This window comes from Marmota monax, unplaced genomic scaffold (genome assembly GCF_021218885.2).
Source record: "Marmota monax isolate L192 unplaced genomic scaffold, Marmota_monax_Labrador192_F-V1.1 WCK01_AAM20220418_F8-fsc00024, whole genome shotgun sequence".
Taxonomy (NCBI): domain Eukaryota; kingdom Metazoa; phylum Chordata; class Mammalia; order Rodentia; family Sciuridae; genus Marmota; species Marmota monax.
In genome coordinates this window covers 31,049,415-31,072,425 of record NW_026695224.1, presented here as the reverse complement: position 1 = coordinate 31,072,425, position 23,011 = coordinate 31,049,415, and the positions used below count along the sequence as shown (strand labels likewise).

The window sequence follows — 23,011 nt, the reverse complement described above, 5'->3', positions numbered from 1 at the left end:
AAATTACTGCATTTGTAGGGAAATGGAGGGAACTAGAGAATACCCTGTTAAGTGAAATAAGCCAGACTCAGAAATTAAGGTTCACATGCGTTCTGTAATATGTGGAAACCAGAGAGGAAAAAGGAAAAGAAAGGGGGGGTGGGGGATCTCATGAAAATCCAAGGGAGATCAGTAGAGGAGAGGAGTGGAAGGCACCGAGGGAGGGGGTAAGCGCTGGGTAGTGATAGTAGCCAAATTATATTGTCATATGGCGTGCATCTAAAAATATTAACAACAAATCCATCCAACTGTATAACGATAATGCATCAATTAAAAAATGTGGAGAAAAAAAAAAAAGAAAATTTTGTCACCACTAACCCCCAGCACCTAGCTTGGTATCTGGCCCTCCATCAGCCAAGTGTGATCTCACGAGGACCTTGTCCACCACAAAGCATGCTCCAAGCCCCTTGGAACATTTGAAGAAAAAATGAAAATTGGAGTCCATAGAAAACAGCAAAACTGTGCAAGAGTCTTACCTGTTTCTTCTGGTTTGATCTACAGAATAAATCTGTTTCCTCAGCCAACTGGAAAGAGATTGAGACAAAAAAAAAAAGAAAGAAATTAGAAAATAGTGAAGTCTAAGCAAGTTCTAAGGGGCGGGGACAAAAGGAAGAGAAGCAAAAAGAATTTTAGGCAAGTGTGTTGGCCCACACTGGTAATCCCAGCCACTTGGAAGGCTGAGGCAGGAGGATGGCAAGTTATCAGCCAGCCTCAGCAATTTAGTGAAGTCCCAAGCAACTCGCAAGACAGTGTCTCTAAATAAAACACAAAAAAGGGCTAGAGATATGGCTCAGTGCCTCTGTGTTCAATCCCGGGTACCAAAAACATAAAATAAGAAGTGTTTGGGCAGCTTGGGAAGAGGTTTCCCTATGGCTGAAGACCTCATTTGAGCCAAGAGGGCCCCTTCCACAAGAAGAGGCTGGGCTTCTGCGTAACGGTGTTTCCTTCTAATGACAGTTACTAGTCCCCAAATAGCTGGTTAAGAAAAACAGCAGAAGTGGGGCCTTTGGTTTACTGGGGGCAGTAACTCGTGCTCAGATCCCACCGATACCCATCACCTTGAGAGACAATCCTGAGAAAGCCTGTCAACCACGAGGGAGTGACAGGGGACAAACTCCAGCCCTGACTCTGGCTGCCTCGGTTTGGGCCACCTGCCCCCCACTGAGTCCTAACAGAAGGACACCCTCCCGACACGCCACACCAGTGGAAGTTTCCATTTCAGTCCCAATGCTCTGCTCACTCGAAGGCCAAGGCTAAAGAGTAGCCCGAGAGCCTGACTGGAAGCACTGGAGAGCCCACAATCCCACGCGCCCACGGGCCACAGGCTCCGGGTGCACCTCCAAGATGCAACGCCCCACCCACCCCCTTCCCTTTAGCCCGATGTCCAAGGGGTGAATGAGCGAGGACAGAGACAGGTAAGCCAGGCACCTCTCGATGATGGTGGGGGTGGACGCACTCATCGCTTCTTGGTGCAAGATCTTCAAGCCAGAGAGCCACTTCATGGCGTCCTCCCTAGAGTCAGCTGGAGAGGGGGACAGCACAGAAGCATTGTTAATCACTGGGAGACTCTGCCTGGAGCCCCAACCCCAGCAGAGTTACAGACCAGGGGGATGGGAGAGAGCTGCGCTGTCTTCCAGGTTGGCAGGACACCAGGGGCGTCTCCTTCACACCGTCACCGTCCTGGGGCCTGCTCCTGACTGAGACGAGGCTGCACTGGAGATGGGCCTCCTCCCCCAGGCGGCAGGGGGGCTCCCCATACCACCTGGACCTGGCCGAGAGTGGCAGTGACTACCACAGAGGCCACTGCTGAACACAGCTGGTGCTATTCTGTGAGCCTCCCTGTATCTGCCTCCTCTTGAACAAAGAGCCCGTAAGGGACGCGCCATCACTACCCCAGCGTGGAAAAACCGAGTCTAAGGTTTGGTGATGTGTCCAAGGCCACATGGCCCCTAAGTGCCATGAAGGACTGAAGGTGTGTCCTCCCAGAATTCCTGGGTTGAGGTCCTAATGTGACAGGCCTTGCAGTGGGCATTTGGGAGCGACTAGACTGAGATGAGGTTATAGGGACGGGTCCTCCACATGGGGATTAGAAGGGAGGACAGACCCAAGCTCCCTCCCTACCAGAGCGCACGCAGAGAAAGGCCACATGAGCACACAGAGAAGGCGACCATCAACCAGCCAAAGGGGACGTCACCAGAACCCACCAGGCCAGCGGTATGATCTCGGACTTCCCGGGCTCCAGACTGTGAGCCACCCACCCAGTCTGTGGCATTCTGCTACAGCAGCCAGGCAGACTGGGGCCTGCAGCCCACCCTAACCCTAACCCTAATGGTGCCCGACTCTGTGGATAACAAGCCGAGGATCCTGAACTCCAAGCCAGGGGTGCTCAGACCCAGCTTCAGAGAATCGCTTGGGTGGCCTTCCAAAATCCCAGGGCCTAGGCCCCACCCCGAGATACTACTTCAGAAGGGAGGGTGGGCAACTCTCCCAGGGGGTGCTAGTGGGAACACAGGCTGAGGTCTCAGGGCCTCTATCACAATAACGAATTACCACAAATCCAGCAGGTTAAAGTAACATGGAGGTATCCCTTTCCATTATGGAGGTCAAGTCCCCAACAGGTTGGCAGGGCCACGCTCCTGCTGGGAGCCCTTGGGAAGGACCCATCTCCTTTCCTCTGGGGGCTGCCTGCACTCCTTGGCTGGGTCCAGCACCACTCTGACCTCTGTGGCCGAACCTCTTCCCTCCTGTGATTACACAGGGTCCTGGCTAACCTGGGATCACCTCCCCATGGAGACCTTAACTCAGTCACATCTGCAAAGTCCCCCCCTCAGATGAAGCATGCACAGGCCGCAGGCATTAGGATGCCGACATCTGGGAAGCCATCATTCAGCCTCCGCAATAGAGGGCCTCTGGCTCAGGGCGTTAACTTGTTTTGTCTCATCGAAATTTTTTGCTTTTAGCCCAGGGTGGTGAATCAGAAGCAGGGCCAGGGAGATGTGCGCCACAATCCCGGCGCCCTCCATACACATTTCCTGTTTCCAAGGAGGCTGGCGGGAGGGGAGGTAGCACCCTGGACAGAGGGAAGCAGCAACAGGTGGCGCACAGAGCTTGACCTCTCTGCAAGAGGAGGCCGGCCTCTCCAGTCCATGACACCACGGCAGGGTTGTCCATGACACCATGGCAGGGCTGCCATGGGCAGGCCACCTCACTGGCTTGACCCCCAGAGCCCTCAGGAGCAGGGAGCAGCACCGCGGCACTTGCCATCTACTAAGCACGTGCAGAGCACCGGCACCTGGTTCCTCTGCCAGAGCACCCCAAGACCTCCACTCTCACTCCTTCCCCAGGATGAGAGGAAGCCAGGGCTCAGAAGGGCAAAGTGTCCCAGCGAGTGAACCAAGGTCATGAATTCAGGGCTCCAGAAGGAACTCATGCCAAAGCTTGGTATGCACTCAGTCCGCATGTGGGGCTCCGCGGGTGTGGGGCTCCATGGCCGGCTGTGAAGGCCCATGTCAAGGGGCCCCTTTCCTCTGCGCCCTCCCCTGCCCTCCACACACCACCAATCGAGTGCTCCCCGTTTCCGGCCTACTACCCCTGCTCAAGCTCCGGCTCAGGCCATGCCTCCTCCCTGGACCGCCCTCCCTCTTTCCTTTTAACTCCTAGCAAACCGGCCTTAAAACCCAGTTTAGAAGTCACTTTGCAAAGCCTTCCTGGGTCTAGGCACCCCGTTTTCCTGCTGCAGGGCACTGCTGTGAACTGCAGCTCTCGTGACGGTGTGCTATAACTTCCTGTCCCCACAGCCCTCTCTCCAGGCAGACTGTGAGCTCTGTGACAGCAGCAGCTGGGTGTCTTTCCTCTTTTCGCCCCACTGACATCTCTCTCAGAGCAAGTGCACACAAGACGCTAGACAGGAGCCATCAGTAAGGGCTGGCCAACCCTAACCGGATGTCCCACACTGCTAGGCTGTCACGGTCCCCCCTTGGTCTACTTGAGCAGGATTTATTTTCTCTCCCCTCAGTCACAGCTGTACATACACTGAGGCTGGACCTTAAGCAACCACAGCTTCAGCCCTGTAAAGAGCCTACCCTCTCCATCTGCTCTCAGAAGACCAGAGGGGGCTCTTCTGCTTTGTGATGATGCACAGGGATGACCAGAAACCTCACGTTCGGATACGTGTATCTGTGTGTGCATGCACGTGTAGCGTGTGTTTGTATGCACACGCATGCAAACCTCAGCTCCTTCAGATCAGTACCAAGTTTTCTGTGCAGGAGCTCTGGTAGAAAGCAAGGTGTCTGCCTGTGGCAATCATGTTAACCACCATTTATTTGACTCTCAACATGAGCCAGGCTGACACTTAAACTCCTCACAGCATCCCATGATGCAGGCATGATTGTTCTTTCCATTTCACAGCTGAACAGTTGCGGCTCAGAGTGGTTGTGTAGCTTGCCCAAAGACACACAGTAGGGCTGGGATTTAAAACCATGATGCTCCAAAGGCATGTTAGTGGGTAAGGATGAGCATCCGCTACCAAAGAACTTCCTCAGATGGAAACTGTGGCTCAGCAAGGAAGAAAAGCACACAAAATGACACCCACCTGCCAAACTGAGTGTGCTGAGGACAAACTGGGTGCCGTACAGGATGGTGAAGCAGCAGTCTTCCTTCTGGCGGACCGCTTTCGCACGCTCGAAATCCTTGGAGTTCTTCCCCGGGCGGATCTCCTTGATCTCCATGATGTCCACTGAGGAAATAAGCACCGGCCAATCAGAAGCAGCCCACCCCTCCTGATCAAAAGCTACAGGGCCAGGACAGCCACTGGGCCCAAGGGAGACTCCCTGGCCCTCATAGGATGACCACTGAATGATGGACCAGTCCAAACAGCAGGCCAGGCTAGTCCCTTCCTTCCCTTTCTCTGTCCAAAAACAAAACTCCCCCCTTCCTGGGTCAGACCTGTTCCCTGTGCTGGCTCACCCCTTCCCCCTCTGCCTTCAACCACCAGGTGAAGGGGGAGCAGGAGTCCTGGGAACCCCCAGGTTGGCCGTTGACTGGCTCAGTGACTGGCCCCAGGACAAGTCATGGCCCCAGCTGGGCCCTTAAGCCTTCTCCTGGGACACACCTGGCCAGGACCATTTATGAAGAGTGTTTCAGAGCTGCCGCCAGGCTGGCCCCGAGTTGGGGTAGCGGCACCCTGTTGCCAGCCACATGGAAAGAGACATCAAGCCCCGTCACACCACCAAGTCGGACTGCTCCCAGTCAGGCGCTGAGGCAGCTCCGCCCTGGGAGGTGCCACTTACGACAACCAATAAAGTCAGCGCAGGTTAGTTGGAGACAAGTTTCTGTCACTTAACAACCAAAAAGCTGCTTCCTACACCTCAGTTGGCACATGGAACAGAGAAACAGGAAAGGCAGGGACTCCCAGATGGGGGTGAGGAAGGCAGGATCAGCTCTGCGCCCAGAGGAGGCTGGCTTGGGGAGGAGGAGGCTGGCTTGGGGAGGAGGAGGCTGGGTAGATCTGACAGGGGGGAAAGCTCATTTTATGTTTTGTCTGTTAGTTAACAGAAGAACTGTATACATTTGTCACAGAGAAGGTGATGTTTGAAACAGGTATACACTGGGCAATGGCTTCACGGAGCTGATTAGCCTATGCATTACCTCCCAGACCTACTCTCTGTGATTTCCAAAAGGAAATGCCTCATCAAGGGGCTGCAGCCACCATGTTGCCCAACAAGAAAGGGCCCTTCGGAGTCAGATCTGAAGCAGCAGGAAAGACTCGGGCCATTCTCAGGTGACAGGCCGGCGGGATGAGCGGACAGCCTCTGCCTTCTCACCCGGGTCTGTTCAGCTGACCATGGTCATGACAGAGGAGGAGACTGTCAGCACAGCGCTTGCTCTGGACCCCAGGTGTATCTGTCACACACGGCTGCTCCTGTGATCACTCCATGGGACCATGCACTACAACACCACGGAAGGAAACACCAGACCAAGGTGCTGAAAGCCGCGGGGGTGCACGGCTTAGTCAGCGGTACCGTCCCAGCGACGACACCCTGGTTGTCATCACATTAGGAAATACGCCGTCACTGGGAATCCTGGAGGAACCGGGCACAGAAATGCCACTATTTTTGCCACAGCCACATGAGTCTAAAACAATTTCAAAACAAGAGGTTTTAGAAATCATTTGTCAATTATGGGTGGCCCCACTGTGGTCAGCAGAGCACGCCCCCCTCCTTCACCCAACACAGACACCCACGGGCTTCCGATCTTGGCTCTTTATCTGTTCCTCAAAAATAAATCCATTCCCTGCGCTGGAGTTGGTGACTTTCTAGGGGAAATCCGCCTTCCTGACGCGCCTGCCTTTGCAGTTACCTAAAACCTTTAATGGCATGAAGGTTCGTTCACAAAAACAGCTGCCACCCACCCAGTTGACTGACAGGCAAGAGTCCAGCGACTTAAGTAATGAACTTTTTTTTTCCCCTTGGTACTGAGGACTGAACCCAGAGATGCTCTACCCCTGAGCGACAGCCCCAGCTCTCTGTATTTGGAGAGTCTTGTTAAGTGGTCGAGCTGGCCTCGAACTTGAGATCCTCCTGCTGGGATGACGGGTGTGCGCCATCACGGCCCGGCTCTTTAATTTCCTATCTAGTCTAACTTTTCTCTTTCCCCACAAAATGTCTCTTGAAGGGAATCTGAGCTTTTCACCTTGCATAAGAATAATACAAAAATTGACACACGTACATGAAACTAAGGGAAAATGTCCAGACGATGTAACACTGTCTTCCCACCATCACCAAGTCTAATTCTACTTCCAAAATTGCTCTGAAGCTGTCAAATTCTTTCCATTTCCATGACCAACCCTACAACCCAAGCTGTCATCATAGGCAACCAAGCTGCTCTGTCCCCCGAGGAGCCTCCTGACACACCTCCTTCAGCAAAGCCCATCACCAGAGCCATCTCTATGACAGGCCCATGCTGTTCCTGGCATCAGCCTTCCAGTGGTGTCCCATTGATTCTTAGGACTAGGAACCACAGGCTTTTATGGACACCACCCCCAGCCTGGCCCACTCCCCATGCTCCAGCTACAATTCTCACTCCTACCACAGGGCATTAGCATGTGCTGCCAGCTCACCCAGGAATGGTTCTTAATCCCATTAGCTCCAAGTTGTCCCGCCCAATGTGAGGTCGGTTGCCACTGAACTCGGACAACCTCCCATTGCCTGCTGAGATACATACCAGGCACTGCTCCTCCCCTTCACCCACAGCACTGAACAGGCCAGGGCTTATCCAAGGGAGTCTGTGCATCGATAGCCCTCTGTCCCCAACCCCACCCCAGCATGGAGGCTGCACACGGTGGGCCCAGTAAGAGCTGTTAAAAGAGAAGAGGAGAAGGGGACAGAGAGGAAGAACAGAGGAGAGAGGAAGTAACAGGGCAAAGAGGGGCAGAGGGATCAGACTGGCACAGAGAAGGACAAGCCACTGGGCAAGGAAGGGGAGACAGGCACAGCCCCCAAAGAAGGATGAGAGACGAAAACACATGAGGAAAAGGAAATGCAGGCGGCCACCCTGAAGGCTCCTCTGTCAAAGACCCGTGGAGGCGACTGTGCGAGTCTGTCTCTGGGTTCCTGGAGGGTGGCATGCCTACAGGGGATGTGGGAGCCCTACCCCACTTCCAGCACCCCTTGCCCCTGTGCACCTCTCCCAGCTGGCTGCTCGTCTGAAATGTTCTTAACAATAAAGCAGTAAAAAGAAAAAAGTACCCCCTGGTTTGTGAGCCACTGTAGCATCTGAAGAAGGGTCAGGGGAACCATGATGTGCAGCTGGTCAGTCAGAGACACTGGTCACAGCCTGGGGCTGGAGAGGTGGGGGTGGTCTCATGGGACTCTGCCCTTAACCCATGGGATCTGACACTACCTCCACATAAACAGCACCAGAACTGAACCGAATCAGAAAACACCAGCCAGCATCCCATCAGAAAGGCGGGCTTGACATGAGGGAGAAAACTCTACGTGTCTGGAGTCGGGATCCCTGAGCACCGAGTGGAGAAGAGACAGAGGAAAAAGCACACAGGCTCTTCTCTTCTCAGAGTGAGGCATTTCCTGCTGTCCCGAGTTTTGAGATTGAGAAAGAAACGCATCTGGTTTTTCCCGTATTCTATCAGGTTGCAACTGGGACTGTCTGGACCTCCGGATCAAGCCAGGAAGAACTGGTCCCTGGCAGCACCGGCTTCCTATCCATGAACATGGGCTGTCTTCACCTTAATCATGAGCCCTGAGCCAGACAGCGTGCTAGATGTACTTAACCTGCCCTCAATGTCTTAGGCACACCTGCCTCATCCTGGAGAATAAAATCAAGGCTCTAATGACAGAGGACAACTTACCAAGCTTCCTACATGACCAACAATGCCTTTCTAACACTTTGCAAATGGTTGCAGGATGGTTCCCTGGAAGCTGAGCCAGAGTCGGGGATCCCTGCTCAAGTGATGACTGGAGTTCTAGAGCGTGAACCACACCAGAGAAGTGGTCCACCTGGAGGCAGGGAGCCAGGCCTCTTGTCCTCCCTGCTAAGCGGTCACTGACCTGCAAGTACTATCACTAGCAAGCCCTGGGGGGCTCATTAGCATCTTTGTTGACACACCCAGCACCAATCCTGGAGCACACAGGCACACCTCACCAGAAAATGATCCTCCCAGACACAAGGCACAGAGCAGCAAGGACCAGGATAATCCAAGCCACTGTTCTGACCTCGAGTTGGTGACTAGGCAGAGGGACTCTGGGTCCACCCAGCCCACCTGGGGCTTCAAGCAGTAGCTTCACTCCTCAGTGCCTCCTTTTCCTCGTGTGAACACCAGGAGCAACAGTGCTCACACTCACTGCTTCTGTGAGGATCAAGTGAGTGTGGCCATGCGTGTGCGCATGTGTTTGCCAATGAAAGTAAGGCCGACAGTTTTAACTGACGATATAGAAGCTTTTATCACCTGTCACCTATTCTAAGATTATTAATGTAACTGGACACTTTGAAGTCCCAAGGAAGAACCCAGTGTCTCTAATTCACCTGTGTGAAAACTGAGGCAGAGATCCTTATGTTGGTAACACGGAAAAAAACCATGACAACTTCTGTTACTAGGACGTGCTCATCTCTCTGCGAGTCCACACACACGTGTGCATGTGTACACTGCACGGCGTGCCAACACCATCCTCGCTAGCTGAGCATGCACTAGAACTTAGAAAAACCTTCTCCCCAAATGCACCATCCAGATCTCAGAACTGCTACCGAGGCTCCCGGGCAGTCTCCAGGGAAGGTGTGCATCGGCCTGCGAAGGACAGGAGCAAGCCCACGCTCTAGAGGTCGAGGGTCGTTGTGCATCGAACTTGGTGTCCCAAACACTCTGCTGGGTCCTTTTCAAGTCCTAGCCCTTCTGACACACCTGGTACCAACCAGGGTCCCATCTAAATGACATCTTTAGTATTTTTAACAGATTATTTCATTGCTAGTCTCATTACTGTACAAGGTAGTTTGAGGGTTAAAAAAAACAGTAATTCAGAACAATTCCTGTATAGTAAATATTTTTTTGTAAATATGCCCAGTAATTAGTTTATTAGAAAATCAAATACCTAGGTATCTATTATTGTAGATACTTTGTATTCGTGAAAAAAAAATGGGTGGGCTGCTTTTGGTACCTAGAGCAGCGAGCAAGGCTGAGGAAGCAGGTGGGTGCTGAGGTGTGGGTCACCCGCAGCGTCTGTACCCACTGGATATGATGGAGTGAGCTGCCATCCAAAAAAGTAGCTCTCCGACATGCTTCCAGGCACATGAACTCAGCTGGGGAGGAATACCCGTTCGTACACTGCACCTGTCTGTGTGATGGGAAGAGGTGCCAGGAGATTCCCAACAATGGGCATCACTGGGGGAAGGATGACGGGCCAGGACGGACGACATGGTCGGCCCTGGCTGGATGTCTTGCCAACAGCACAGTCATTAAAGCAACTGACATTATTTCAAAGTCAGCTACGGTTGGCTGGCAAAGCTCAGACCGTGCGTTCTTGTGTGGTGGGGCTCAGCCGCCGGGCTTCCTGCTTGAAGAAGCAAGATAACTCGGCCACAAACCAGGCCTGTCTCTGCTCGCCCCACCTCCTTCCCAGCACGGCCTTGGGTCTTCCCCGTCCCGCCACCTCCCCACCACAGCTTCTGGAGCTAGCCAGCCCCTCTTCCTGCCCTCCCACCCATCACCCTCAAACACACCCTCGGGGTTTCCAGCCCCTGGCCATCTCCCCTCTTCCTCTCACTCCCCGCCTCATCCCCCCCCCAACACCTGGGCAGGCTGGGCCTGTGACCTTCAGACTCCATTCCCCTTTCTCCTCCCACTCCCTCTGCTCCTCGAGACCCCTGGGGCATGCTGACACCAGGGACGTGGCCCTCCCCCCAGTTCCTATGCCTGTCCTTAGGTGGCACCATCTGCCAACAAACCTGATGAAAATATCAAGATCAAGTGGGGAAAGACAGGCAAGCGACCTGGCGCCCACTTGTCCCCCCACCTCCTGCGACTCCCACATTCAATCAGCCAGGCCCTGGAGCTGCTGAGTGCCATGGGTGCCAGGATGAAGCAGACAGAGGTCCCTGCCCTGGCAGAGCTCCAAGGCTGGGAGGGAGCCCAAAGACCTGGGTTCCAACCTGGCAGGTGGACCCAGGTGCGGGTGGCCAAGTGCCTCCTTTCTCTTTCTTTGTGTAAACCAATGAAATACCACAGGACCAGGCCCTGGGGGCCCTGGGGTCTGACCAGCCTAACTTGGCTCTTAGGATGACCTTCTCTCCCCTCTCAGCAGCCGCTCCCTGCCGATGGGTTCACATTAAGTGAAAAGACCAGAGCTGTGGCCCAGCTCAGGCTGCTGTAAAAACCAGGGGGGTGAGGTCCTTTCACAGTGCAGCATGGACCCTGAGCTGGATACCGAGCGAGAGGCACAGAACGTGGAACTTCAAAGGGCTCCGGGGTCCAACACAGACCAGCAGAAGGAGCCCGGCTCCGGAGAATCTGGCAGACCTGATTCAAAGCCAACTCTTCCTTTCCTGGATGTGCAGTGTGGGTGGGTCCCTGTACCCTGGATCAACCTTCACTTTTTCCATCTGTAAAATGGGGAAATGGCTCACTTCCCACAGGTAGATACTCCACAAAACATCAGCTGTCCTGAGAGTTACAGATGTTAGAAACTGCTATACCCCTGGGGCGGGGGGTGAGGATGCCTTTAACTTCCTATATATATAATTGATGGACGGTGAGGACAGCCAGCCTGCTTCCACACGAAGGTAACATTCTGGATAACTCGCATCTTTACGTTGTTTGTACTCTAGTGCCTTCTGCTCACACAGAAATATTCCAGGGTCTAGAGTTTGGAGGGACAGTGGGGAAACTGAGGCTCCTCCCCCCAAGGGAGGGGCAGGGAAACTGGTGACTCCAGAGCTGGCACTCAGCTCCTGTTCTGACCCCATCGACACACCAGGCACCCCCTGCCCTGCTAGAAGGGCGCTGCCCCCAAGATGCCTGTGGGGTGGGCAAGTCAGGGGCCAGGGCTGGACCTAAGCCACGCCCCCTGGGCAGCTCCCTAGCACAGAGCCCACCCACTCCACGCCCTCAGCAGTAGCCTGCGTTTCATTTTCCAGTTGTCTCCACACTCGGGAGATAAAAGAAGAAAGAGCTTTGTGTCCCGGGCTGCCCATTCACCCAGCAGGCACCGTCAAGCACCTCTCCCACATCCCCTGTTGGAGTGTCACTCAGACACGGTGCTCTTCCTTCTGCTGGAAGCCAGAAGAGAACAATCCTGTGCGTGGGGCATGGGAGACAGGTGGCTTGAGGCAGAGCCCACCTCGTCGTGTCTCCATTGCAAGGCATTTTAATACACCTTGGGCAAAACATGCCCCTAGCATCTAGGCTGTGAAATCAAGTTCCCATCCCATACCAAATTAGGTCCTGCGGCAGAGCGCCTGCCGAGCATGCGCAAGACCCTGGGTTCGATCCCAGCACCACAAAAGAAAAATAAGTGAGTCCATTTTAAAGCAAGCATTAGGTATAAAACAGCCCAGGTAGTGCACAGCAGAGCAAAATTTGGAAAGATAATATAGGACGCACTCACTACCTTATACAGCCTGTGAAAATTTAAACTTGTTCTGCTTTAAACCATTGCTGTACATCAAAATTCCTCAGAAAGCCCTTGATATATGAAGACCCCTTCCCCCACAGATGTGGACCGATCCTTTTTTTTGGTTTTGCTGTTTCTGGGTTTCATGGAGCTACAAAGCTCTCAAACGATGTCTCATTTATCAACCTTACAGCTCGCTCTAGCTGCAGGCAGCAGGCACTATTTATCTGTATTTTTCTTGAAATTAATTCACCTTTTTCATTCCAATGGACACATCGTAAGAATGATTTTAGGTCTCTGGCAAAAATTAAACCAGTACCACTCACCATATGTAACAGGAATCACAAAAAGTCAGATCAGTGGAAATAAGACACCGTGTTCAATTCTACCTAGAAACAGGTCTCTAGCCCGGCCAAGGCCTCGGCTCCATGCTCTGAGCTACAAAGGGAGGAAGAGACTGTGGAGAGGAGAAGGGAGCCAAGTCCCCAGGTGAGACTCATGGGTGGAGCAGAAGTCAGAGCAGGGTCCCCTGGAGAGGAGGCTGGTGGGGCCCAGGGACTGTCTAGAGTTGACGGGATGGTCACCAAGGGGCACGCGTGTAAGAACAGCCACTTGCGCTCCATCTGTGCACTTCACCAAGTGTAACAAAGAAATGATATGTCTTTGATGACAAAAGACGCTGACATCTGAGGAACAGAGGATGGTAGGAACAACTGCAAGGCCTGACCTTACTGTGGTAGAGCACACAAGGCCCTCCGTGTGCCACACAGGTGACGAGATCATACATCACACACACAGGTACAAGGAAAACCGGGGAATCTGTGATATCATACTCTATGGTTCTGCAAGACGTTGACCTGGGGGACGCTAAGTGAAGTCTACTATTCCTACAACCTTATGTGAATCTACAATTATCTAAATTGAAAGGTCAAGGAAAAAATGCTCAGTATCAAGTACACAACAGGTGTTCTTGTCCTGGTCAGAAAGACGGACAGGAACTGAAAAGGAAACCATGCTCCCCGCACTGCCCACGCCCCCAGGCACACCTGGAGATCATGCCAAGCCATGACGCCTGATGCACCATCTCTGGGGACCCTGGGGAGATGGGCCTTCACTCCTCCCAGCCGGCCACTCCCAATCCTCCACCAACTCTGGGCTCCACCCTTGCAACAGCCACACTATTTCTAGCTGGGCCAGAAATAGATGCTCTTGCAGCCTCCTGATAAGCCAGGCCTGGAAACCCAAAGGAAGTGCCCACAGGGCCCAGAGCCCAGCCTGGCACTGGGGTCTGTTTCAGAAAGGGTAAAGGTCATGCAGCTACCAAAGAGGCTGGGAACACAATTCCATGAGCGTGAGTCCAGGTATCCTGGGCACCTGCGGAAGTGCCAACCAGGGCTCCCCTCAAGGACGGCCCTTTGCCGAGGCACACCCTGCACTGACCTGGCCCAGCCAGCACCACTGAGCACCTACATTTCATTCTTTGAGCTCATGTTTTGTCTTTTCTGTGTGTTTTTATGTCTTTTTGGAGGAAAAGAAGGATTATAAGAATACTGACATTTATCTCAAATTCTAAAGGTTTGACTGCGATTGAATCCTCCCATGGAAAACACTGGTCCTCGTCCTCCCTCCTGGGACCTCCTGGCACTTGCACACACATGAGGCAGAGATTATTGTCTCCATTCCACAGATGGGGAAAATGAGGCAGAGAGTGTCCAGGACTGTGGGTGACGGATGGAGAGCTCTCAGAGCTGCTGCCATTGCTGTCTGGGGCTTCAGGGTTGTGGCTCCTTCCACGGCTGCTCCAGAGTGAAGGACTGTGGCAGGACAGCTTGGATGGAAGCAGGGCAAGAGGTCTTCCTGGATGGGGACCCATGGGGGACAAGGCACGGCTCCCCTCTCCAAGGGAGAGTCCCTGGAGCTCCCTGGTTGGGTGCAGAAGGGATATGTTTGCTTGGGCTTCTACAGCTCGTTCGGGACTCTCCTCGTGTGGATGGGGGGAGGCCTTCGTCCATCACAGAAATGGACACTGTACATGGCTAGTCCTAGCTGCAGTCCGGTTCTGGGCCTGGGTTAGCCCGCAGGGCCAGGGCAGGGCGCTCTGCCCCCCTAGTTTCAGGGTGCTGTTTTTCTCAGTAGAAGGAGGCAGAGGACGATGAGCTTCATGGTGCCCCCTCCTTGGCTTGGGTGTCAGCTCGGCCATATTTGTCTGAGTGACTTAGACAGGCTCCGTGATTTCCACAGCCCTAGGCAGGGGCCATCATTTTCTTGGCCTCCAATCTGAAGAGGAGGAAACGGGCTGAGGGAGGTTGGGTGAGTGGGTTCCGAGCCCTGCCAGTCCATAGAGCCTGTGCGCCCCAGCACCCCGCAGGCTGGCTCCTGGGCCGAGACGCTGAAGCCACCTGACAGCAGCTGTAGAAACAGAGCCCCACAGAGGTCAGGTTCAGGACAGAAACACCGACTGGGACAGAGAACAGACAGACCAGTCCTTGCTGAGTGCCCAGTGGTACCGGAGCTGACGTCGCCGGCTCCTTCATCTGCACACCAGTGTTGAGAAGGCAGCCTCTCTTCCCAGAGCTGGCTGGGGAGGTGACGTCATTCAGTCAGGGCCACCCAGCTGGGCTTTGATGTCAGAGGCATCAGGGCGGTGAGTGGGGGCATCCGACGTGAGAGGCCTGAAGACAAGGCGAGCCCCGCCACCTCCCCTGCCCCTTCCAGCTCCAGGGAGTCACTCCCACAATGTCCTCTCAGAAACCTTGGGACAGTAGGATAGCTTCTGGCTAAGTGGGACCTTCCCTGAAAGCCAGGTAGGTCTCTCCCAGCAGAGGGATGTCAAGGTGTTCAGGGCTGCCACTGCCAAGGCCACCCACTTGGTGAGTGGGAGCAGGACAGGAAAGGAGTTCCAGGTGCCTCCATCTCACTGCAGGGACTGGGTCACACTGGCCACATGCTGGCTCAGGCTCCGTGGGCTAACACAGCCAGGCCAGGAAAGGCCCAGGGGGTGGGGGCAGATGACAGAGGGGACCCAGTCTCCAGGAGCCTTTTCTGAGCCCCAGGGACCCTACACACACACAGGCTAAGGCCTACCCAGCCACCTAGGGCTGGAATGCAGCCTCAGGGAGCCAGGGCCCTCGTTCTTTTTGAGCCACGAACCTTCCTGGGCTCTCTCCACCCCAAAGCAGAGTCTTCATGCTCTAAGCACTTCCTGCAGCCAGGGTCAACAAGGAGAGGCATTCAAGGGGCTCAGGAAGGGCAGGGCGCCCCTGACTGGCAGGTCCAACTCTGACAACCCCTCTGGAGGGTCCACTTCCTCTCCTGGACACCTCCAGCTTCTCTTCACACCTTAAGTGACCAGGCATCCCACGCTGCCTCCTTGTTCCAGCACAGGACGGTGCACACAGGGACCTTGGAGTAGTTGCCAGTGGGACTGCGAGCTCCTGCCTGACCTGGCACTTACAGCTGCCTACAGCGAGCGGGTCACCCTCCCAGACCACAGGGCCGTCTCCTTCTCTAGCTTTGCAGGCACCGGGTCTGGCCTTCAGTGGATACCAGCCACTCCCGGACGTTGAATAAAATGACAAATTATCTTCAAATAGGAAAAGAAGAACCTGCACTGGAGGAAACCCTTGCCCTCAGGTGCTTCACCTGAGGATTATTTCTAAAGCGAGGCTCCCTGTGCAGGAGGACTTTGGTCATGTCCTCCACTATCACCACAGTCACAAATATCCCCGAGTACTCACAATGAGCCAAGTCTTATGAGCATTTCCTCCTTCACACCTCTCAGTATCATCATTACCCCATTTATCAGAGGAGAAGACTGAGGCTGGCAGATGATAAGCCCACTGCTGATAACCAGCCACCTCCCAGCTCCCAAGCTCAGTTGGTTCCTGCAAGACCACAGAAGCTGGTTCCTTCTGCTCAGGGTAGAGCAGACGCACTGGCCCCCCCGTGCGGCCTCTGCAGTGAGTCCTCCCTGTGGTGAGCAGGCCGGCCCTCCATTTCCCCACCAGACTCAGCGTTTTGCAAACCAAGGCTGGGGTGGCCAGTGTGGCCTCCTGCAGTTCCTGTTACAGAGAGCTAGGAGGTGAGCACTTCCTTCCCTTTCAGAGACGGTGGGATTGGGGCAAGAGGTTGGCCGGGCCTCCAGGGTCCCCGAGCACCCTCCGGCCAGGCAAGTTCAGCCGGAGTTTCCTCTGCACAAGGACCTGAGTCCTGTTGAGGGGGTACAAAAGCCAGGCTGACTGCACAGCCTGGGGACAGAATCCACAACTGGCCTCCTCCTTTCCTAGCAGCAGCTGGGGACACAGGGTCACAAGCCTGCCCAGCATGTCCAGTGTGCTGCCCATAAGCCCCTTGACTTCCATGTCCCCACCAGCAACTGGGGGACACCAACAGACTTGACAGACAGGCCGGCCTCCTGACAAGGGCCTTCAAGGAAACAACAGATCACACCAGCAGGGCACCAGGCACAGCTGGCACTCAAACACTTGCTGCTGCTACCCCACAGGTCCTCCAGCCAAGGCAACGTCCCCTCATCAGTCAACAAAGTCTCTGAGGGCCCGAGTGCCTAGTGCAGTATGGAAGCTGGGGAGCCAGCAGCAAACAAAGCAGATCAAATCCCTGTCTCCCGGAATGACGTTCTGACAGATGAACAAACCAATGCAAAAATGCCACCAAGGCACAGCAAGGCGCGGCAGTGGGTGAGAGAGGAGGAACTGCTGTGGAAAGTGATCAGGGAGGCCTCCCTGGGGGAGGGGACATCTCCCCCAGGGTTGATGTCTGAGAATATTCCAGGCAGAGCCCATAGAGAGTGAAAGGCTCTGAGATGGAAAGATGTGTGGCATGTTCCAGGAACAGCAGGGTCACTTCCTGCTGCGACACACAGCATCTGCTCCTGGGAGCCTTCTTGAACCTGAGCCTGCCCCACTGCATATCTACTCCTGGGCACTCCCTTTGCACCAGCTCTGCACCTGCACATCCAGGTCTCAGGAAATGATTTTGTGCAGGAGAAATGACAGAGGCTTTATAAGCACATCTATCATTGTCAATAAAGAGCTCAAGCCAATGACAAAAACGTTAAGAACTGCAGAACCGGGTGATGGGTGCATTATTATTCCTGTGCTTTGCTCTCTATGTTCAAAATATTTTGTTATGTCAAATCTCAAGCATGTATTATTTAAAGTAAATAAACATCCCCATAAATGAATGCAAATCACAGACATGGAAAAAGACAGGGCAGGGGGCAGACCCAGGCAGGCACAGAGGCACACCCCTCGTCATCCTGAAAACCCAGATTCTACGATTTCTGGCTCTGAGTCTAGAAACGTGTGAGGAAAAGTGCCTGTGGCGAGAAATTCACTCAGTGACCCCCCCCAAACCCAGGATGCAGTTGGTGAGGGGAAAGCATGCCAATCTATGGAAAAGGGAACTGTGCATATGGCGGAATTCTGCTTCTAGGAATCTACCCTGCAGATGGACCAGCACACGCATGCGAAGGAGCAGGACGGGAAATTTCTATTCTGGATGATCAGAATCGCCTCTTGTCCACAAGCGGGGCACTGACTAAATGAACAGCCATGAGGAATAGAGGAGCCACCCACCATGACCGACCAGAGGACCATCCAGGGCACCGCAGGGGCAGATGGCAGGCTGCAGGACCACAGGTGGTCTCCTGTTTAATAGATGAAGAAACTGAGGGCCTGAAAGGCTCAAGTAAATTGCTCAGAGCCATAAAGCAGTTGGAGGTGACTCTGTCCCACTCATGATTGAAGGAGTCGGGGTTTTTTTGAATATTTTTTTAGTTACAGATGGACACAATATCTATTTATTTATTTCTATGTGGTGCTGAGGATCAAACCTAGTGCCTCACACGTGCAAGACAATGCTGTACCTCTGAGCCACAACCCCAGCCCCAGGATTTTTGGGGTTTTTTTAATGCTTTAAAAATTGAAGTATGTATACCTGTTTTATAAGCATGTCTGGATTCAGAATTCTGAAGACAGTGGCTCCAGTCTTGTTTAAAAACTATATGTGCATGGGTGTGGAAATACACCTAGGAAAGACACTTAAGAAATAAAAATACCCACTAAATAGTAAATACGTCTTGCCCCTGGGATTTGGGAAAGGAAGAGCCCCTTTTGAATTCGCATTTGCACTGTTTGGATTTGTTGCGATGAGCAGTGCTCCTCAGTAACAGAGCGAGAGCGAGGCCCTCCTCCCTCAGTCTGCAGTGGCCAAATCAACAGACAAACCCCAGAATCACCCTGAAGGTACAGGAACCCGGCCGAGGCGCACCCAGGCCAGGGAGCTGTGCAACTCGCAAAGGGGGCAGAGACCTTTTTTATCTGCATCAGCCCAAGTTGGGAAAATTTCCTGAGGTGTCATGGAGGAGCAAGGGCCAAATGTCACTGCTTGGATGGCAAGCCAGAGGGAAGATGAGAGCCAGCGGGGACAGGGCAGTGTTCCAGGCCTGGGTCGGGGTGAAGCTGCGCACAGCGGTTCATCTCATGTGACGATTCGTTATACTGAATACCTGGATGTTGCTTCCCATTTTAAAAGGGAAAAACAAAGGGGTGAAGAACACAAGATCGAGCCAGGTGCGGTGCCGCACGCCCATAATCCCAGTAGCTTGGGAGGCTGAGGCAGGAGGATCGCAAGTTCAAAGCCAGCCTCAGCAACTTAGTGAGGCCCTAAGCAACTCAGTGAGACCCTGTCTCTAAATAAAACACAAATAGGTCTGGGGACGTGGCTCAGTGGTTAAGGCCCTGGACTCAATTCCCGAAGTCTCTTAACGGCTGCGTGCTCTCTGCTTCCTGGTCTCATTCCCAGCTCCTCTTCCCTGCTGCTTGCCCTGCCCTGGTTTTGGTTTTGGTTTTGTTTTTAAGAAAGACCCTGCCAGGATGAGGACCAGCACGTTCTCTTGTCGCACTCACTGTTCCCGTACCCCATACTGCCTCGGACCGAGCATCTCCAGACCACAGCCAGGGCTGCGCGAGGCCACCATAATCAGACAGACAAGAACTCAAACGGTAGGCGAGGTGGCAGGATGCCTGGGTGACAGGCAGTGTCCCCCTGGAGAGAAATCTCTGGTGATGAGCCCCAGGGCTGCGGCCTCTGTCAGTTCCTTTTTCCATTTTTCTTAAGTTTCCTTACTCAGAAAAGGAACGCACACTACGGAATCCACGCTGCCTGGGCTCGCCTGCGTCCGTCTGCCTCTTCCCCAGGCCTCTGGAACGTGGTCCTTGTTCCATCATCACAACTGAACTTTGGAAGGCTGGAGCTGAAAAGGTCACCTTCTACATGAGCAAACCGAGTCTCAGAGGAGTTTTATAACTTGCTAAAGGTCATGTCTCCCCAGGATCCTCCACCGACCCCCAAGCCCCCAAGGACACATCGATCAACACTGTGGCTGATCAAAGCAAAGGAAGGGACGCGACCCCACCCGACAGCTGCGAGCTGTGAGGAGCTCACGGGCTGAAACAGACCACAGAGCTGCAGGTCTGAGAACCGCAGGGGGCTGCAGATGTGCCCTGCTAGGTGACGAGCTTGCTGTTTGTTTGTTTGTTTAAATGAGTCAACGCTCATTTTAAAAATGAGATTTCACAGTAACAACCTGCGACTCCAGCCACCGATCTGCCTCCTATGGGCCTCCACCTGCCTGCTTTCCAGCTGCCCCGCCAGGGCTGCAGTGTGCATGCAGCCTGCGGTTGTGATCATTCGTCTCCCAGGCCCACTGCTCTAATTCAGGTCACCTGCCTGGCCTCCTACAGGTATCAGAGTCTCCGGTCCCTCCTCTGAAACACAGAAGGCAAGATCTTAGAGGAATACACAGTTTTACTTTCAAGTCTAAAAACTCGATTGCACCTGTTCAAAAGAGCCAGCAATCTTTCCCAACTGAAGTGGGCAGTAATGTACTAGGTACCTTCCCGTGTCCCACTGCGGGTGGACCGTGCAGAAGTCCAGTGAGTCTTATTTTGGCATAAGGTCAACAGGGACATGCAACCTGAGTCTACAACAGGAGCCTGGTCACAGAGAATCCATGGGGCACAAGGAAACCCCTTGGAGCAGCTGGGAGGCAGAGGCCGGAGGCAGGTTGGGGCCAAGTGCCCTAATCAGTTACCTGGCTGTCCAGAGGAAGCAGGAGGCTGGTTGAGAGTTGTCCTAGAAATCCGTGGCAGAGCCATTCCAACAGAATGGCTTCAGTAAGTTCCTGCTACCTTTTGTGACTCAGTTTCCCCATCTGTAAAATGGGTAGACTCCTCAAGAAGCATTAGGAGGGCTTTTCAAGCACTCAGGACACAGTTAATAAACAACGCTGGCTACCACCATGTTCAGAACTGAACACTGCACGGAAGGTTCCCCCACAAGCACCAACGCCAATCACTGGACCTGCATCGTTCTGAGTGCTTTCTTAACACATGAGATTCTAGAAATCCCTATGAGGCAGGTACCATTATTATGCCCATCTTATCAATGAGGAGACAGGCACATGAGCAAGCAACTTGACCTAAAGCTTCACTGGTAACCAGAGCTGGAGTTTGACCCCAGGAAGATTGTCTTTAGAGTGCCCTATCCCACCCCCCCACTCACTGCTGGGACTCAGACCCAGGAGCCCAGGGCTGCGTTCATGTGGAGCAAGCCCTCTACTCCCGAGCCACAACCCCAACCTAGGTGCCCTCAGCACTAGGCTGCTGCCCCTCTATGAGGACACCTTATCCTGGGTGCTCTTCTCAGTTCTCCCTTCTCTGAACCTGGAATCAACACAGAAGAAGCCTGAGGTGGATCTGATGTAGGAGACGGGGGAGAGCGGAAGGAGGACTGCAGGCTGTGGCGTGGGTACTGGAGTGTGGTGGTGCACCCCTACCGAGATGGGGACAATGGAAGAAGTGGACTTTACAGAGGAAGATCCTCATGTCTTGGTGACAAGTTCCACTTTGGATGGCTAGGTGTAAAGGAATGATTATGTGATAACTGGACATTTGCAAAGCTTCTACTTAAAGTTCAAAGTTTCTCTCAAGATGTCTGAGGAACCCTCCCTGGTTCCCAGCTTCCTTCTCTCCAATCTCACAGTACCCCATGTGACAGTCTGAGCATTACCATCTTCTTATCTCTCTTCCCCTTATGCCCTGAGCCCCTGAGAAATGGGGGTCTCACTTTGGTCAAGCTGGTAATCCTCTGTTCCCAGCAGAGTGTCTGGCAAGTAGTCAGGGCTACGCAGATACTTAAAGAATGGGTCAAGCAAAGGGACCTCAGGAGATGCCTGTTTGAGAGTGTATGAGTTTTATATGTCTGCTATAACAAATAGCCACAAACTTAGTGGCTTAAAGCAACACAAATTTATTATCTTATGATTCTGCAGGTCAAAATTCCAAGACGAAAAAACTTGACCTCAAAGTCACACTGGTGAGAAATGCTTAGATTTCACCCCAGAAGTATGTCATTAACTAAAACCAAAGTGTTGACAGGACCATGTTCCTTTGTGGAAGCTCCAGGGAGAAGCTATTCGTTGTCTTTTTCAACTTCTGTGGGTCTTCTTGGCTCAGGGCCTCTTTCTCCATCTTCAAAGTCAGAATCTTTAAATCTCTGATTCTGACCTTCCAGCTCCCTCTCTGAAGGACCTTGGGAGGACACTGGGCCCTCCTGGGCTACCCATGATGATCTCCCGGCTCATGGTCTCTGCCTTAACTGTGTCGGCAGAGTCCCTCTTACTACGCAAGGTCGTGCAATCACAGGTGCCTGGCATTAGCTTCCTGCCCACACAGGGAACCCCCATCCAGCCAGGTGACGCCCCAGCAAGGACAGAGGGCAAAGGTCACAAATGGCAACCAGTGGGACAATTCCACCATGGGACATTTTCTCAGCCTCACTGGAATAACTGTTGGATATTTAAAGGCCCAATCCTCAATGTCCTATTATATCACAAGGTAGCACAGGAGAAACATAGTAAGAGGATCCAGGACACAGCCAACATGGCCCCACAAAGAGCCTTGGGCCAACCCTAGAGTCTCCTGAAGTTCAAGTCTGGTTTCTCCACAGAAGCTGAGATGCTTTTTTTTAAAAAGAAAAGAAAAGAAAGAAACAACACTGGGGATTAAACCCAGGGGCACAGAATGACAAAACAGCTGAGGTACATCCCCAGCCCTTTTTACCTCCTTTTTATTTTTTTATTTTTTTGACAGGGTCTCTCTTAATTGCTGGAGCTGGCTTTGAGCTTGCGATCCTCCTGCCTCAGCCACTTGGATTACAGGCCTGCCCCACCACACCTGCCCTTGAACTCACATCCCTAGGGGCCATTTGCTGCCAAATCTAAAGAGAACAATAGCTTGAAATCCTCACCAGACAGGGAGGCTCACACTTCAAAGAGTCCCTGGCCCCAGCTGGACCGGGTGAGGTGGCAGGGCAGCACCTCAGGGTCTGGCAACAGGAAGCCACTCTGCCGTGAGCAGGTGGCATCTGTGCAACACAGAAGGCCTCTCTGCAGCCGTTACTGGCCACCCAACCACAGAGCCGGGCCTGTGGGGTCAGCCCAGGCAGCCAGGGCACCCCTGTCCCAGAAGCCAGACCATCCAAGTCAGGAGCACAGAAGCTTCAAGTGAACGTAAGGCCACCCTCTGAGGGTGACCGTCCCACAAAGCCATCACGCACATGCCTAGCAAGCTCAGCGCCCTGGGTATGCCACAGAAAATGTCCACACGCTTTGAGGCTTAAAGCAACAGAAATTTACTTTTTCAGTTCCTAAGTCAAAACCAGTGTCACGGAGCTCACTCAAGGGCCAGCAGGACTGGCTCCTTCCAGAAGCCCCAGAACTTGCTTCCAGCCACCACCTCCCCACTCCTTGGCTCACGGCCACTCTACCTCTT

General features: G+C 53.4%; 1 protein-coding gene across 2 annotated transcripts in view; it reads right to left on the bottom strand.

The window, feature by feature from the left end:
- Positions 1 to 23,011, bottom strand: part of Plcg2 (phospholipase C gamma 2) — a 128,824-nt gene that overhangs the window by 77,944 nt on the left and 27,869 nt on the right. For both annotated transcript variants that reach the window (XM_046435278.2, XM_046435277.2), the window contains 3 exons: positions 4,631 to 4,774; positions 1,468 to 1,561; positions 516 to 563 (listed from right to left, as the gene is read on the bottom strand). In XM_046435278.2, coding sequence (XP_046291234.1) covers positions 516 to 563; positions 1,468 to 1,561; positions 4,631 to 4,774 — 286 coding nt within the window. The remainder of the gene's footprint in view (positions 1 to 515; positions 564 to 1,467; positions 1,562 to 4,630; positions 4,775 to 23,011) is intronic.